A 17,142-nucleotide genomic window follows, 5' to 3' on the forward strand; every position below is an offset into this window, starting at 1 on the left:
TGACGGGGAGCAGATTGCCTTCTGGTATATACTGGGACAGCCCCAGTGGGGTCAACAGAGAGGAGCTGTCTCACAGCCTCAGGGGTGATGGCCTTAGGGACTCTGCCATCAGCCTCACCGGCAGCAGGATGAAGTCTCCAGCGTGTTTTCTCCAAGAGTGAAACAAAATGAATAGCTAACTAGGAACAAAAACTAGGGCAAGAAAAAAAACACTTCCACAAATGTGCGGTTCACTTTCAGTGATTCAAGTTTACTGTACATGCTACATCAAAACAAACCTTTGCAATTAAATTTTTCTTGGGGGAAGGGAGGTAGTTTTTTCTGAACTCCTACACCCTTGTTAAAAGCTTAAAACAGGCCAAGTTGTGCAAGGATCTGTTGAGACTGATGTGGCAGGAAAGCGCGCTGTGACCACTCCCATCCGTGTGAAAGAAGAAAGGACCAGCTCCTGACGTGAAGTCTGCCCTCGCGCAGCTTCATCTTCCTCCCACATGCTCGTGTCAGCAGTCCTGATGCGGGAGCAGGAGCCCTATCCAGCCCTTACTCAGCAACAACTGCTATGGAAATCAGAGGGAAGGGTGCGTGCTCAGCTGCTTTTTATCCATCAGGATTAAACTACGGCGAGTTTTGTTTCCAGTAAGAGCTCTCTAACAAATGACCAGAAGGCCTTAAGATTTGGTCGGGTGGACTTGTAATGTGCTGCTGTGGGGTAAAATCAGCAATGTAGTAAAAATGCCAAACATTAGGTTTGAGACACAAATCTAACCTGAAAAATGTGTATACCTTTTTTGCAGCTGGAACAAACTCTGGTGTTCTCAAAGCTGGGCTTGCAGACCTTACTGGAAAATTGGTTTAGCACTCCAGTGAGATCTTCTGACCCATGCTTCATGCCAAGCATATCAGTTCTCTGTTAAACAAACAAACAAACAAAACTATTTTCTTAAGCAAACCATTAGTTTACTAAACTTACTCTCTTCTATTTTAGTTATTTTTTTTTTAGTGCTCATAAGATGTGCTGGACTTTATGATACTTCAGTTGGGTGTCTTTAATTTATTTTACATCACTATCACTAGCACTGCTTAGCTGTGTTTTGAACAGGATATTCCAGAACAAAGACTGGCATTTTCCTCCACCCGTGTGATCACTGGCATCACCCCACAGCATTTTCCCGGGGTCTGAATGGAGCTGATGAGTTACAGAGGGGACAATTTCTGTAGCAGCAGAGGCATACTGGGTGACAGATAGTAATGACTGGCCATGCTCGACCCTGACGGATTTGAGTCGTGACCTAGATGTGGGAAGCAGCGGATCACCTAACAACATGAAATACAAACATAATCCATTACCTTTATTAAATACAGTGTTGCATTTCTTCCTACTACAGATATATAATGACCATGCTGTGGGCAAAGATGAAAATAGAATGGTTGACATTATGCATTTATATAATACATAATAATGCTTAGCATACATATAGCACTGTTCATTTTCAAAACCCACAAAATCATTGAAAATTATATAAAAAAAAAAAAAGCAAGATAGTATATTGGTTCATAATTTAAAATATTCCCCCCACACACACTAAAACTCACATGTAAATGCATCACATGAAGGAGATCTATGGCCAGATTCTGATCAATTTTTTTTGGTGAAAATATTAAGCATCTTTGAAGTCAATGGAAAACTCCCGGCAATATAACCAAAATCAGAATCTAGATCCTATTTCTACATGCCATAAAGCTGAGCTGTTACTGGATAGCATGGCACATCTAAAAATAAACCTTTAGGTTTATTTTTAGCTCATTCTGGAATTGTGTTGACATTCTTTCTTTCTTTCTTCTCTGGCTAATTTAAAATGTTAGATCCAATGCTGTGCTTCTTTTCTTGCCTTTCATGTTCTTGTATCTGTTTCCATGCAGCCTCCCTTCCGAGACTGGGTGAGCAAGATGATGTGTCTGCGCAAGACGATGGCACTGGTTGCAGACTAAGGCCCTGCAGGGTCACTTATCACATCTCAGGGGGGACATTTTAATATGATATTTAATGCGCCCTGAAAATGCACAAGATGAGACCTTAAAGTACTTCTGGACAACAAGGCTCAAGCTAGCAGTATGGTTGCTTGCTAAATGTTGTAAGCTCTTTGAAGGAGACCTCTGGAACCTTTCCTCCTTTATAACCATCACTAAAGCCTTGACAGGCAAGGATATTACCAGCTCCGGCTCAGCTGCTGCTACAGGATGTCTGATGGCCTTTCTCTGCTCCCAATAACCTCAGAGAAGTCTGTACAAATTTCAGTCCAGCGTTCAGTCTGCTGTGAGACGTACTCAGTACGGTTCATGGCAGTAAGCAGTTGTTTGCCATTTTGTTCCCCAATCAAGTTCTGGGAGGGACAAAATTTACTTTCTCTTGTGGGAGTACCTCATTCATTTCAACAGGCCGTTGTGGTTTAACTGTTAAAAAGTCCAAGAATGCCTGAGTCAGATATTTCCTTCCAACATTTTATTCCATCCTGTCATTTTGTCAATTATCTTTACGACTATTCTGCCAATTTAATGCTGTCAGCATAAAACAAAACAGGAGCACTGCAATTTTTTCAGGGGGAGGTGGAAAAAAAAGTACCCAACTTCCCAAGACATTTGAAAATGGCAGAATGACTCAGTAAAAAATGAAACCCAGTCCACTCAGCAAGGTATCTTAACCAAATAAGATATTATAAAAATAAGAAATAATAGTAAAATAAAAGTTGTCCTGAATAGGTAAATAAATAAATTCACTCATGGAGACACACATGCTTAAATCTTTCAGTCAGAAGTTTATCTAAAACCTTAAAGCAAGAAATAATCTTAAAATCTTCACCTGTGGCACCTTCTTTGGTCAGCTTATAATAGGAGAGAAAAGACTGCTGGAAGTGACACCGGACTCACTGGAGATTGCATAGGGTTTTTGCAGTAGTTAAAGACTTCCCTGCATCAGAATAATTCATTGGATTAATTCTTACCAAACCCTGAAATTATTCGTAGATAATAATCCATTCTAGTTTGGATCTGAATACACAATGCTACTGCAGGATAGTTTTACACCTTTCTGCATCAACAAGCTCTCGTTACGCTACCACAACATGCATCTTTGGAACAATCAGATCCTGATAGGGACAGCAGCTCCATTTAGCAGAGTTTCTGTTTCCACAGAAACCACACCACTGATGTCTGCAGAGGGCAGATGCAGAGTGAGAACATCTGTGACCACTTAGGTTAATTGCCTTTCCCAACTCTTCCCCCACTTTTGGTCTCTGATGGCCCTCTGAAGATCAATGGCAGATCACAAGGCTTCTTGTTGCAGGCATTCTGCCATCCTGCCCCATCTCCTGGGGTTATCTAAATCTGGTTTTAAATCTGTATCCCGAGGGTCTCAGAGGACTACTTATAGTCTGCTGTCTCCTTTGTCCCTGGCTTCCTCTCTGCTTGTCAGACCTACAGCTGTAGCAACAGCTAGAGAAGCTTCCCTGATTCACAAGACTAATGCACATTATGTCATATGTGGCAGGCTCAGGCACAGCTTTGATACAAATCATGCAAGTACCTGCTTTAAATAGTTATTTTACTCTTTAACTTACTTTCGTAGCAAATAAATATTTTTCAGATAAAGACACACTAAAGTGTTGCCTTATGTTACAGATGTTTCAAATGCACTATATTACCTAAATTTATCTTTTCATTGTTATTACTTGCTGGATTATGTTGTAGTTTTTTCAAAGAATGTTAATGTTTAAAAAAAAAAAAAAGAAAAAAGATATAGACAGTGATGATGCATGGAAATGATTCAAGCCTTACCTCCTCTACCATTATACTTAATCTAAATCCAAGCTACAAAAAGAAAAGAAAATGAAACTTCTAAGAAGTGAGTTTGAAACCACCACTGAAACCCACAACAGTCAAAAAAGGGAGAGGAAAATGAAAACAAGTGCTTACATTCGTGCAGTTGCCATTGCCCCAGGTTTTGTTGTGGTTCTACCTCAGTGCTATGGTGGCTTGCTAGTTTCCTTTTTGAAACTCTTCAGATGTGGTAAGAAGTTGGCTGTGGCTGTAGAGACTGGGGGAGTCAAAGGAAAGATGAGATATCAAAGCTGAAGAAAACAATTTCAACTACTTACTTTTAGCAACGATTATTAAGACCCAGTACAGAGCTCTTTAGCAATGCAGGACCCATTTACAACCCTTTTCTGTTTTTCAGAGAAAACTGTTTCTCTGTTCATCAGAGGCATGCCCAGGGACAAGGGGAACCTCTTCGCTAATGGTCCTTCAGACCATTGGCAATGAACTAGGACTGCCCTCACGGCTTGTTCCTCAAGTTTACAGCTTATTTTAAGGTGCTCTTCCTTCTGTGAAACAGATTTGGTAATACTGTTTTAGAAGCTTTGGAGATTTACAAGTGCAAGAAAGCTATGTAAATACAAAGTGCTTTTAGGATTTTATTGTATTCCTCACATGGATCCAGAGCAACCTGTGATAAATGCTGCTTTTATTTACTGTTTTCACATTAAGTTCTTACATAGACATTCTTATAGCAGTTCCTTATAATGGTATGGAAACAATAAAATCTTCAGTTACCTAGAAAATGTGAAGAGACAAACTTAACTATAGTCAAATCTCAGTACAATTGACCTTGAGATGAGTTTTGGCCTGTTAAATCTGTGTAAACTTCTATTTGCATACACACAATAAAATATATACAATAGGTATGTATTCCTATTAAACTCAAAAATATTTTTTTTATTTTTTTTTTTTAGATTTGTTTGGAGGCTTAAAGTACTGGGGGCAAGTTAAAGTATAACTTTCCACCAACACTGTACTTCCCAGTGATTCTTGTGGCAAAAACAGAATCTTGACTGCAACTAATAATATATTTACAAAGCCTACACACATACAATAGTTGTCTTTCATGAAAGTAAACAATCCATGGAGCCTTGTATCTGTAGTTGGTAATGACCTCAGGAGTTAATGCTATTGCAGACTTATTACATACAGATAGAAATATATTACTTCTTACAAATTTTATCATAGAATGATTTGGGTTGGAACGGATCTTTAAAGATGATCTAGTCCAACCCCCCTGCTGTGGGCAGGGACACCTCCCACTAGATCAGGTTGCTCAAAGCCCCATCCAACCTGGCCTTGAACACTTCCATGGATGGAGCATCCACAGCTTCTCTGGGCAACCTGCTCCAGGGCCTCAACACCCACACAAGAAAGATTTTTTTCCTCATATCTAGTCTAAGCCTACCTTCTTTTAGTTTAAAACCATTGCCCCTTGTATTAACTCTACACTCCCTCATAAAAAGTCCCTCCCCAGCTTTAATGTAGGTCCCCTTTCAATACTGGAAAGCCACTATAAGGTCCCCCAGAACCTTCCCTTCTCTAGGCTAAATTAACCCAGCTCTCTCAGCTGTCTTCATAGGAGAGGTGCTCCAGCCCTCTGATCACCCTCATGGCCTTTCTCTGGACTTGCTCCAACAGGTCTGTGTCTTTCTTGTGCGGGGGGCTCTGGAGCTGAATGCAGAACTCCAGGTGGGGTCTCACAAGATCGGAGTAGAGGGGGAGAATCACCTCAATATCTACCTGGATATTGAGCCTTCAGGCATGACTGTAAGAAAGTGCGACCATCCAGCTAATTCCTTACCCACCAAGTGGTCCATCCAACAAATCCATGTCTCTCCAAGTTAGCAATGTCATGCAGGACAGGGTCAAATGCTTTGCACAAGTCCACGTAGATGATGTCAGTTGCTCTTCCCCTATTCACCAATGCTGTAACCCCATCATAGAAGACCACCAGGCATGATCTGCCCTTAGTGAAGCCATGTTGGCTGTCACCAATCACCTCCTTATTTTCCGTGTGCCTTTGCACAGTTTCCTAGAGGAACTGTTTCATGCTCTTGCTGGGCACAGAGGTGAGACTGACTGGCCTGTATAGTTCCCTGGGTCTTCCTTTTTTCCCTTTTTAAAAATGGGGGCAATGTTTCCTCTCTTCCACTCAATGGGAACTTTACTGGACTGCCATGACATCTCAGATACGATGGACAGTGTCTTAGCAACTTTACCTGATAATTCCCTCAGGACCTTCCTTTTTCAGGTCTTTCATTTTATTTTTCACTATATAGTAGATGTTCCGGTATAATGAAGGGCAATAAAGACCAAGATTTAGGTCTATTTTGTTCACATTCAAGTGGTCACACAATCACTGTGTTATTTCTGAGCCTCACTCATTTGATATTGAGAATCAGATTTGGAAAATTTGGGGGGAAAAAAAGTTCATTCAGGTTAGTGCCTGAAATTGCTAGTACAGTTGTGGATAATACTCAGGTTAAGGTGGTGGAACATCCACCCTCCAACCCTGAAGTTCAACCCAGTTACCTAATGCATTGTAGAAGACTCCAGGCCATCCCAAGGCAGTAGGCTCATGCTGGGGAGACATTTCTGTGCTTGCGCTTCCCTGTACGTGGCTCCCAGCCGGCACATCCCTGAGAACACAAAGTAAAGTGGGCCTCAGAAGCAGCCAGCTGGCTTCTTGAAGGACAAGGCATTTGGGCTTGGCTTCAACAAGACACAAGGCAATGAGTCCATTTGCCTATGAGCCAAGAAGCTGAAGCTGACTCACTGCTGGAGCTCCCCTTGGGATGGACAAGTGCCTACAGAGCCAACTGACACCTTAATTTCCTTACTAAACAAAGTTGTCTGGTCATAAATAAATGTGATATTTCTGGGAAAAATGTGGAGAATTAGCACTTTTCAGAATAATAACGGTGTAGGAGCTTACATCTTGTACTCTGCCTCCTCTCTCTTTGCCTAACAAGCAGCCAGGAATAAAACAAAAACAGGTACTCACCCAGGCTCGAGTAGGGGCCTATGCAAGTTTCTTAGAGCTTGGGCTAAAAGTTGAGATCCATCCCAAACCTGCCTATTTACACGAGTGTGTTCCTCTCACTTGTGATGGGAGAAGTAAAGACTTCCTCCAGCCTCTCAAAACACAGATCCCAAGAGCAACACTCCTTCTGCCTTCCCACTTTCACCAAATGATAGCTTTGGGCTTGCAGCGTACTGCTCGCAGCCCTCCATCCCTGCAGAGGCTGAGTGCGGAGCTCTGCTGTTGCTGGCATCCCAGCCCTGCCTGCGCTTTGTGACTCACGCTGGGCATGGAGTGGGAGTTAATGCTGCTTGGAGCAGCAATAAGTTTCTGCATATTTTAGGGCAGGTCTCTGACAGTTCAGAGCATCCTTCTTGCAGGCTATTTTTGTGCTCAGCCCATGTTGAGCTTTGTGTCTCCAGAGAGCAGGTGAGGGATGGCAGCATTACCTCTGTAGCTGCTTGCTCCTCCATACAGCTCCTCAGCTGCCCTCTCTGCATTTTCTCACTGGGGGGTGGAAAGGCCTGTAATAATAACCAACAAAAATTAGACCAAGCTATTAAACAAATGGGTGACCTCATTACTGTGAAAGACGCAGGTGATAAGAGTAACAACCATGGCCAAAACAACTGCAAAGCAGGTCTGCAGGTAACAGGAATTATTATGTACTTTCAATTTCTGATGAACCAAAATGTTCATATGTCTTACTGACTGAAACATTCAAGCTGCAAGGCAGGAAGTCTTTCGAAGCTTTCCTTCAGCCAGTGGTGCCATTAAATACATTTAGAAAACATTTGAGTTTACACTGCTTTCTTCGCTGACCACAAGCGCACAGACAAATCTATACCACGGCGGGCTGGCATCAGGGGGAGCAGTGACCAAGGAAGGGTTGCAGAGCCAGGCCCCACACACAGCCCTAGACACAGCTTTGTACTTATTTGGGATAAAAGTGAGAGCATTTTGATGAGCTAAGCAACCAAACTGGGTTAATATCCAGTTTGTCAACAAACTTGTTTTGGCTTGCTGGTGAGACCACGGTTGTTTACCCCAAGTAAACCCAATCTTGGCTTATTTTGTTCCCATAAAAATGAAGGGTTGGGAAAGTCTCCTCACAGTTGGTAGTGCCAGCAATGATCTAGGAGCTTGCTGAGGTGCTCACCAAGATTTCAGAGGCTTTGAGCTGAGGAGTAGCTGGGAAGCTCTGCCTTTCCAGACAGACAAATCATGCATGCTCAGAGCAACGTGATGCTGAGTGTGCAAAGAGAGACTGGGCTAACACGGAGATGTCCTCTGTGTGTGCGTGTGTCAGCAGCAGAGGAAGAGCTGCGCTCCCAAGCATCTGGAAAACTGGTGTCGGCTGAGCAGTTGCTGAGGCTGTTTTTAGGCTTGGGGTACCTCCTGAATGACACCAGAGGTAAATCAGCCAGAACTGAACACATTTGTAGGTAAAATATAACAAAATACCTCCTTTCGCAAGTGCACAAGGGCTTCCTGGAGATAGGTGTGCAGTGTATCAAGTGCACTCCGGAATATTTTTTGTAAATAGTCTTTGAGACTAAGGATTGTTTGCTGAATTTATTAGCATGTTTACAAACTCGGCTATGAAAACCCTGAGCCGTCGCAATGGAAATTCAGGCACACTGTTCTCCTTTTGGTTCTGGCGGTGGGGCACTTTTCCATTTTCCCGGATTATTTTTAGAGGGGCTGGTCGGTTTCCTACCAAAAGCTGCTGCCGCGTAAACACCACCAACTTCTCCAGGGACAAAAAAAATAAATAATAATAATAATAAAAAAATGCGTGCGTGTTCCTAATTTCAAGCCCATGAGCTCACCAGCTAAGCCTCCGAGGGCCCGGCCAGGAGCGGGGGGCCGCGGTGGCCGGGTGGCGGCCGGGGGGCACACACACGCCTAGATGCGGGCAGGTGCTGCCAGCCTCCGCGGGGCTGAGGCCGGGCGGCAGCAGCAGCAGCAGGAGGAGGAGGAGGAGGAGGAGGAGGGACGGGGAAGGCCGCGGCGGGAGGAGGAGGAGGAGGAGGAGGAGGAGGAGCCGCTGCCGGATGCTGCGAGGAGGCGCCGTGGCCGCCCTGCGCTGCCGGCCGCTCACCTGAGCGGGCAGCAGGCGGGGCAGGAGGGGCCGTGCGGCCGAGCTGCGCGGAGCCCGGAGCCCGGTGGCTGCGGCGGTGAAGGGGGCGGGTGGGCGGGCGCGGCCATGGCGCCGGGCGCCTAGCGGGGCCGGCGGGCGGCAGGAGGCCCGGCCCGCCCGGAGCGCCCGGCTGCCGGCGGGGCTGCGCGGCCTAGGCTGAGCGGGCGGCCCCACCGCCCCCTCCCGGCTCGCAAGATGTCCACCCGCACGCCGCTGCCCACCGTCAACGAGCGGGACGCGGAGAACGTGAGTCCACCCCCACCCCCCCTTCTCCGGCCCCGGCCCCTGCCCCTGCCCCCGGCTGCACCGGGGAGAGGCCTCCGGGCCGCGCCGCCCCTGCCCGGGCAGCCGCCCTTTGTTTGGGGCGCACCTTGGCGCTGTGCTGCTGCCGGCCTGTTGCTGCCGGGCTGCCGCTGCCTGGCTTTGTGTGGCGCCGCGGGGAGGCCGTGTGCCCGGCTCCGCTCCCTCCCCGCTGGGTTCTTGGTGCCTGCCTTTGTGCTCGGCTGGGGCGTCCCTGCGCGCCTCCTCCCGGGGTGGGGTGGTGGGCGCTTTGTGGCGGGGTTCCTGCGGGAACAGCCCCGCTGCCTCGGAGCACAGCGCCCGAGAAATCCCCAAAGTCCCGGACTTTGTCTGGCCCTGAACGCCCGGTGTGAGCGCTTAGCCAGGCGGTGGGATGGGAGGTGTGAAATGTGCCTCTTAGGTGAGGGAGCCGAGATTAAACGAGGTATGCTCGGCATGCGCCCTCGATATCATTAGCTGCCTTCGGGAGAAGTGGCAGGAGCGGCAGTCATATGAAATTTCACACAGGCAATTTTACCCGGCCTGTAGCTGGAGGGAAAGCGATCGGTGAGGAGCGCGGGGCGGCGGGCAGGTGGCTCGCTCGGGTCCTGCCAGGGCTGCGGGCTCCAGCCAGCACCAGGGCCTGGTTGTGTGCAAGGCAAAGAGGCAGCGTCTGCTGAATAGGTCACTGAATTTGGAGAAATAAAGAGTAAATAGGAGCAGAGACATTAGGAGGTGAAGGTACCAGGAATACAGTTAAAGGAACGAAGGCTTCAGTTTCAGTCGCCCAGTGGAAGTGTAATTGACGAGGCCGTGTCTGTGTGGTTCCCAGTTAAAGCTTAAAGCCAGTAGATAGATCCACTTGGGCTGTCCTTTCTATTCATTCATGGGCTGATGAGTCCTCTATTAGTGTCAGAATGGAAGCAAGTCCTTGAGATGAAAATGAATATTTAGATTTAATTAAATGACAAGGCCCAGGTTTGAGTGATGCATGTTGCTTAGGAGTTTCCATTTCAAATGTATATAGGAATGTAGACAAGGGGTAGATGACAAGAAGAGATAAGAAATATTTATGCATGTATCCAGTAATACAGTGCATAAGACTTGCAAAGTGCGTTTACAGAAGGCAAATGGAAATATTTTCAAACATCGTCAACTTCTGTAGAATGAAAACTTCAATTAAACTGTTGGTAGTTCATTTATTAAATGTGCCAGTTTTGAATGCTCTATTTTGACAACTAGATGTAAGTAAGGATATTTTTTTTATTTATTTTAGAGAAGGCAAGGGTGTCTAAAAATCAGGTGTGTACAGGATATCAAAGTCCTCAAAATTGCACATTTGCTACTGAAAATCTTGGTGTAAGTCTGTAACCTAACACTAACGAATATAATAGTTGGTCAGACAGACTGTAAAGAGCTGTGCAGCAGTACGTTCCCAAATCTGCACAGTGATTCTTGTGCTGTTGTTAGCAGGGTGTCTGCTGGGTTTTGGGGCAGGGTTCCCCCAAGGCTTTTGTCCCCTCTGTCCTCTGGGTATTGGGCAAGCCCCCTCGGGTACTGCTGGTTGCCCTTGCCCAAGAGCTTTGGCTAAAGTGGCAAGTGTGGGAAGAAGGAGCTGGCCTGTTGTTGACTTCGGGGACAGCATAATTCCTTGGTTTAAAATGGACTCTGTGAGGGTGAGGTGAGACGCTTAATTTACTCTTAATGTGCTTCCTCCTGTTAATAAGCACTAATGGACGGGCAGAGTGTTTGTGCTGATGGGCCTTGATGCTCAGAGGTTAGCTGGTGAGCTCTGGCAGCTGGGGTGGCAAGGTGCTGCATCTGCCGGGAGAAGTTACTTAAAAGAGAGGGGCTGGGAAAGCAGGAGTTAAATTAGAGCAGGGTAAGTCTGAGTGTTCTTGGCCTGGTGAACTGACTCCCTCTTTGTAGTGCATATCTGCAATTCCCAAGCACATATATTAGCGAAGCTCTCAGAAGTTGTGCAGTTAATGGTGATCTTCTGGGTAGCAATCTTTTCTTCCTTCCTTGTGGCCATCTCTCAGAAATGTTGCTCCATTGTGTGACTCTCAAGGGATAGATTGTAGCTCTGCATCCCCGAGAGAGCTGATTGATGGGTCTGAGTACAAATCTACGTCCGCGTCCAGCTGTGCTTTGCACATGGTGTGAGATCGTTGCATGAAATCATTGGGAGCTACCCTACCCCTGCCACCCCCGGGTTCTCGGCAGCTGCTTTCCCTGTTCTGTTTTTTTTTTTTTCTTGTTCTTAAGAAGAAAAGAAAAAGTTATGTGTATTTTTGTATATATTTCAATGTAAACTGTTCTCACTAAGTATGCAAGCGTGTGTTCTGTCATTTGAACGAAATAATAAAATTGGACAGAGCACCTGTCATAAGAATATACTCCCCTTGAAGAATTATGAGAGTTCCTGGCTGGATGTGTGAAAACAGCACACGGTTCCGTAACTGGTTGTGCCTTTTACACCGCAGTGCCCTTTGACAGTAGTCCAGAAGGGGTAGGGTCATGCAGCAGGTTACCTGATAAATTCTTATCAGCCAGCTTGAGTGAAAGGAAGGAGGACCAATGGCAATGGACAAACAACAGGTGGAGGGGAGCAGTCATTGTGAAACCGTCAGTATGTGTATAACTGATAGGCCTGCGTGATATAAATTCACACCCAATCTTTTTTTCCTTTTTGCTGTTCTTTTAATCTCCCAGTGCGATGTTTAATTTTTCTAACGCATATGCCCCTAAGTGTTTTGCGCTGGAAATTTTACTTCTTTCACCATAGCTATGTTTAAGGAAACAAAATACAGTATGATTGTCAAACATTTTTTCTTATTGAATGGTTTATTGGGAAAGCTGAGGAAAATTGATGGGTAGAGGCAGTGCAGTAAACATTATTTTCATGCCTATTATCAGCTTTCTTTTTTTAAAATGAGGGGTAAGAGTAGTATTGAAAGTAAACACTTTCCTGCGATTTGATTTCGTATGTGTAACTATGGTTTCCTCTTGATAGTGATGTGTAGGCTGCTGTAGGTAATGTTTCAGGGCATTCAGACAGTTGGAGTTGGGGTTAGTTTGGGTGAATGGAGCTTCCCATCTCTGCTGAGGCTGGAGGAGGAGAGGGATAGGAATCTAAAGCTCTGAGCTTGTTGTAGCTCTTTTGTTTTCATTGAGTTGCTATTGAGGCTTTTGTGTTTTCTCCTTCATATTGTACTGTATGAAGTGCTTAAATTGGGGAACATTCTTCATGAATTACAGTAAGAGAAAAGAAAGGTGCAGGTAATACATGATCTTGAATGCTTTCTGAGAGGTCTGTATAAGGAAAGACGCGTGGAGTTGCAGTGGTAGGCTGTATGCCACTTTGTAAAATTAATAAAAATGAGAAGGCTGTATTTTGCTTCTTCTGACATAAAGGCCTTGTAGGCTGGTGTATTTTTTTATTTTTTTATTTAAATTTGTTGGTAAATGTCATTCAGTCTTTGGAAGCTCTTGCTCTTACTTGTGGAAGTGTGCCGGGACTCTCTTTGTGCTGTGGCGTCACCACTCCCAGCGAAGGCCCAGGGAACTGTTTTGCCTTGTACTTTTCAGGCACGCAGAAGTTGGTACATCCTGCTCCGGAGATGGCGCGTGTTTACTGGAGGAGAAGGAACAAACAAGGCGGGAGAGCCGGCTGATAAGGCTGGCTGGAGCTGAGGAGGAGCGTAGGAACTGCAGCGTGCCTTACCCAGCCAGTGCCCTATCGGAGTGATTCAGAGATGTCATGGCAGGGGGGGGTTTAAGGCATGATAACACAGCGATTTACAGTCATGCGATCAACTACATTATCATAGAACTAATTGTGATAATTCTGACACACGCACACCCCGCTGCAGGTTAGCGAGGGCAGGGTGATGTCTGAGATGCCAGCTAAAGCAGGTGTGGTGAAGGATGGCTCGCTGATAGCGGAGGCTGGGAGACAGCTGCATTTTTAGAGGGAAACAAATTGAACGGGGCAAGAGATAAGAGGATGGAATGAAGTGGTGAGGTCAGGGAAATAATAATTATACCATGTTTAATTTTTTTTTTTGCCTGGATTTGCTTTTGCACAATAAGAACACATGGTTTTGATTTGGACGGAGGGGGCGTGGGAGAAAGTATCTGACAAGAATTCTTTCTTTCAGTGCCTTAAGCAGAAGAATGGCCTAGTTTCCAGGCCTTGTGGGTTCAAGAGTACAGCTGTATCTTTCTTATCCACAAGAGATGGGCTTTAGCAAAGTGGAGAATGTCTGTGTTTTTTCCATGCAAGATGAGTTTTCTTGATCATAAGAACTCCATTAGGCCATATGTTTGTTTGAATGGTAAGAACAGGGCATGCTCTCCTAATCTCACTTTGAAGGTTTGTGTTTTCTTTCTGCTTTTTTTTTTTTTTTGGTTCAAGTCTTGAGCAAGCTCCTACGTTGTGGGGGAAAACACATGTTTAGCTCCAGCAGTAAGCACAAGGGAGAGAACAAGGTTCATTTTATTACAAAGTGTGTTAACCGCTTCGCATTTAACCTTCTGCAGGAATCGCAGCTGGGACAGGTGGTGCACGTGTTTAGTGTCCTTCTTCTCCCTTCCTGTAAAGGCACATATTTTGGAACAGATCTGCCTGTATACAATCTCATTTCATGCTTCAGTGTTCTTCCTAGGTGTCATAACAGAACGTGCTGTTACAGTTTAGAAAGAGTTAATGCAGTTTGATTGTACTGCTGATGTCATTTCATACTTCATGGGTTTTTGGAGGTTCATAGGTAAACATAACATTTGATTGTTTGTGGCTGGTCTTCTGAAAACTGGACTTACATGGGCAGGGGAGTGAAATGCGTAACAAGAACAATGAGGTTAAGTTCCCCATAGCCTTGGGAGGGTGCCTCTGCCATCATCCTTTCTTCATCCTGCAGACTTACTGTGTGTTAGCACAGCTTTTTATTTTCTATCTCTGCACTTAAAATGTTTTAATGATCAGTATAGACAGGATTTTTTTCTAGTAGTACCCAATTCTCTTTGGAAATTAATGTTTCTACTATAAATGTGGTACGCTGCAACTCCATGACAGTTGCTCCTGTCGAGCTGAAGGAGCTCCTGCTACATCCTGATACCAATAGCTTAAACCCTAGAAAAGTAATATTTCATTTTTATTTTAAGTGCATGTTCTTGATCAGTGACTTTTATTTGCACTTGCAGGTTTCTTGTTCTCAGAATTTAGTATAGATCTACTCTTGAAATCGTACTGATATTTGAGAGAACTTCTAAAACTTTTTCAGCAGAGCAAATTTAATGAGAAACTATTGTGTAATTAGGATAGAGATTACTTTACTGTTAACATGGAGCTAGAAATCTGTTTCAGGGCTTTATTTGCACCACAAATTGCACTGCTAACAATTTGAGAGGTTGAGCAAACCTTTCAAATGTTTAGTGATATCACAGAGAAAGCATTTTATCACTGGTGTTTAGATATTATCTATTAGTAGCTATGACTCTTTTTCCCTCTTTTTAAATATACATTCATGCTCTATGCTGCCCTCCAGGTTAAATATGCTGCGACTAAGTTGCTGCAGACAGTGGTGTGTTTCAAACTTTGCTTATTTGTATTGTGGTCATGATGTGATCTGTTGATTTCTGTTGTTGGAAACAATGCTTGCTTTTTGTATATGATTTTTATCTTTCTGGAATTTCATAATCACCATTTTTTTAATGACTTCAGTAATTCTTGGTCTTTAGTCTTGAATGTTTGCTTCTCTTTAGGTAGTGGTAAATTAAGAAGAAATGGTCTCCAGTCGAATGTTTTTGAAAACAACAAAGAAAGCAGGAAAGTTCCATCGAAACATTCATATCCTTCAGCATAATGAACATAATGCAACTGAATCTGAATAATAAGCTCTTTCTCCACAGTTACTAGCAAGCCTTTGCTTGTTAACATTTTTTCACTTTTTTCAGATTGTAAATCAACATTTTTATGTTCTTTCTGTTCAGTTCTGAACTGTGAATTTTAAATGCAGAAGGTAATATTTCATCTAAGAAAGAAGTTTCCTTGCTTTTTTTTCTGTGACTTAATAGAATAAATAGCTAAAAAAAAAAAAAAGTGAAATCTAAGGATTGCTGAGATCTGTGTCAGTTTACAGCTCATTGGTGATGATGCAGTTTAGGCAAAGTTCTGGTGGGCATCCTAGTGAAGCTATGGGTAAAAATTCCAATTTCATTTCCAAATTTCATCTTGTTTTACCCAAGTAGTGACCAAAGTTGCTTTAACAATCATGGTAAAATAGTTTAAGGCAGGAGCATTGGCAAGTACTCTCTCTGCTTCTTTGTGAACTGACATGGCAGTAGAAAAACACATTTTTTTCAGGTGAGCATTTAGTCAGGGGTTTCTTTATGTAAGCTTTCATGGGAAACACCCACTTAGGCTGAAAAATGTGTGTTTACATTCGTAGTAAGGCATCCGCACAGTTAAAAATCAGCCGGGTTACAATTAATCTTTAAGGCAATGGGCTGGACGTGCTCATGGAGCAGTGCCATGGGTTAGACTGTAATGAGTGATCAATAGAGTGTACTTACGTAAAACCCCAAAGTGCAGGTTTTCTGTGCATCTGTGGAGAACATAGGATCATTGGTATTCTAAAATTCTTCATTTTAACAGGACAGCTGATCTACCAGCACTTTTACATTCACTTAAATCATTGGTAAGCAGGCTTTCTGTTCTGCTGAAATAAAGGTGTTGTCTGTGTGTTCACGTCTCTTTTGTTTTTTCTTTGCTGTTGTATTTGGATCCAGTAAAAGTCATTTTGCTTCTTTTATCTTGCCATTCCTGTGCTTGTGGAACACCTTAGGTGTAAGCTGTGGGTGAAACCATCAGAATTGGCCTGTGCTCCGCTTACCTTGTTGGCATTAATGTGGTTTTCCATCAAAATGACTTCTGTGAAGACTCCTGAGCAGATCAAGATACAAGTGCTTGGTATCCCTGTCTCCTGACCCTTTGTGTGCCAGCTGTTTCAAGTTCGTGACATTTTACAAAAAATGTAGGATGTTACAGAAACCTGCACTCATAATAAAACAATCCAATGTGTTAATGTGCTTTGGAAAACAAAAGGGAGGGGGGCTGTGTTTTCATATCTGCATGTTTCTTAGCACTGCACTTCAAAAGCCTGGTAATATATCAGAAAGGGGGGACTTCTGGTTATAATAAACTCCAGACAGTTTCTTTGTTTTCAGTTCCAAGGTGTATATCAAATCCAAAGAAGCACATACAAAAATGAGCAGTAAACCATTCTTTAAATTAAGTCATTTTACATGTCCAGTAGCTATATTAGCTGGATACGTGTGGTCAGAGTCCTGAGGATTTCTCAGGTAAAGATAGATCAGCAAGGTTGACTTGCACTGAGGAGAGAATGGAAACCCTTCCATAAAACATGATATATTATAGATTCAGTATGAGGAGCTTTTCCTAGTTGTGTTGCAGTACTGTATTTTAAACAAATATAGTTGTAAGGTTGATGGCTTGAAAAATAAGAGGGCACAACTTCTTCGCCTCTGATGGAAAGCGCTGCTGAGTTTACAAAGTTACTGGGTAGCCTATGGCAGTCCTTCGCGAGAGCAGATAATGCTGCTATCACTGGTGACAGCCTAATTGTTTTTGTATTATAAAGTAATAGCAGTGCATGATAACTTTAAAATCTCAAGTAGAGACAAAATTAGTCGAGGTTGTTAGGTGCTATCTTGTATTAGCTAGATGTGGTTGGAGAAATCAGATGAGCTTTCGGATAGATGGGGCTCCAGCAGGGCTTGCAGGAAAGGCTCTTGCCCC

The 17,142-nt window shown here is 43.9% G+C and overlaps 1 protein-coding gene and 1 long non-coding RNA gene across 11 annotated transcripts in view; one reads left to right on the forward strand and one right to left on the reverse strand.

Annotated features, from left to right (window-relative positions):
• Window positions 1–229: 229 nt before the first annotated feature.
• Window positions 230–9,669, reverse strand: LOC101793305 (uncharacterized). Of its 5 annotated transcripts, none has more exons than XR_011808082.1 (9): window positions 9,412–9,669; window positions 7,348–7,422; window positions 6,409–6,515; window positions 3,970–4,090; window positions 2,858–2,965; window positions 1,594–2,451; window positions 1,348–1,401; window positions 784–907; window positions 230–645 (listed from the first exon to the last, which is right to left on the reverse strand). It is a non-coding gene; the product is annotated as an uncharacterized lncRNA (long non-coding RNA). The 5 variants fall into 5 exon arrangements; XR_011808081.1 differs by having other exon boundaries at window positions 230–702; XR_011808083.1 differs by having other exon boundaries at window positions 230–907; window positions 2,212–2,451; window positions 9,412–9,667.
• MARK1 (microtubule affinity regulating kinase 1) overlaps window positions 8,949–17,142 on the forward strand; it is a 56,990-nt gene continuing 48,796 nt past the window's right edge. For 2 of the 6 annotated variants that reach the window (XM_038176180.2, XM_038176183.2), the window contains exon 1: window positions 8,952–9,287. In XM_038176180.2, coding sequence (XP_038032108.1) covers window positions 9,237–9,287 — 51 coding nt within the window. In that variant the 5' untranslated portion in view covers window positions 8,952–9,236. Of the gene's footprint in view, window positions 9,288–17,142 lie in introns of all 6 variants that reach the window. The other 4 variants (XM_038176182.2, XM_038176178.2, XM_038176179.2 and 1 more) reach the window with 4 other exon arrangements.

Source organism: Anas platyrhynchos, chromosome 3 (assembly GCF_047663525.1).
Source record: "Anas platyrhynchos isolate ZD024472 breed Pekin duck chromosome 3, IASCAAS_PekinDuck_T2T, whole genome shotgun sequence".
In the NCBI taxonomy this organism is placed as follows: Eukaryota; Metazoa; Chordata; class Aves; order Anseriformes; family Anatidae; genus Anas; species Anas platyrhynchos.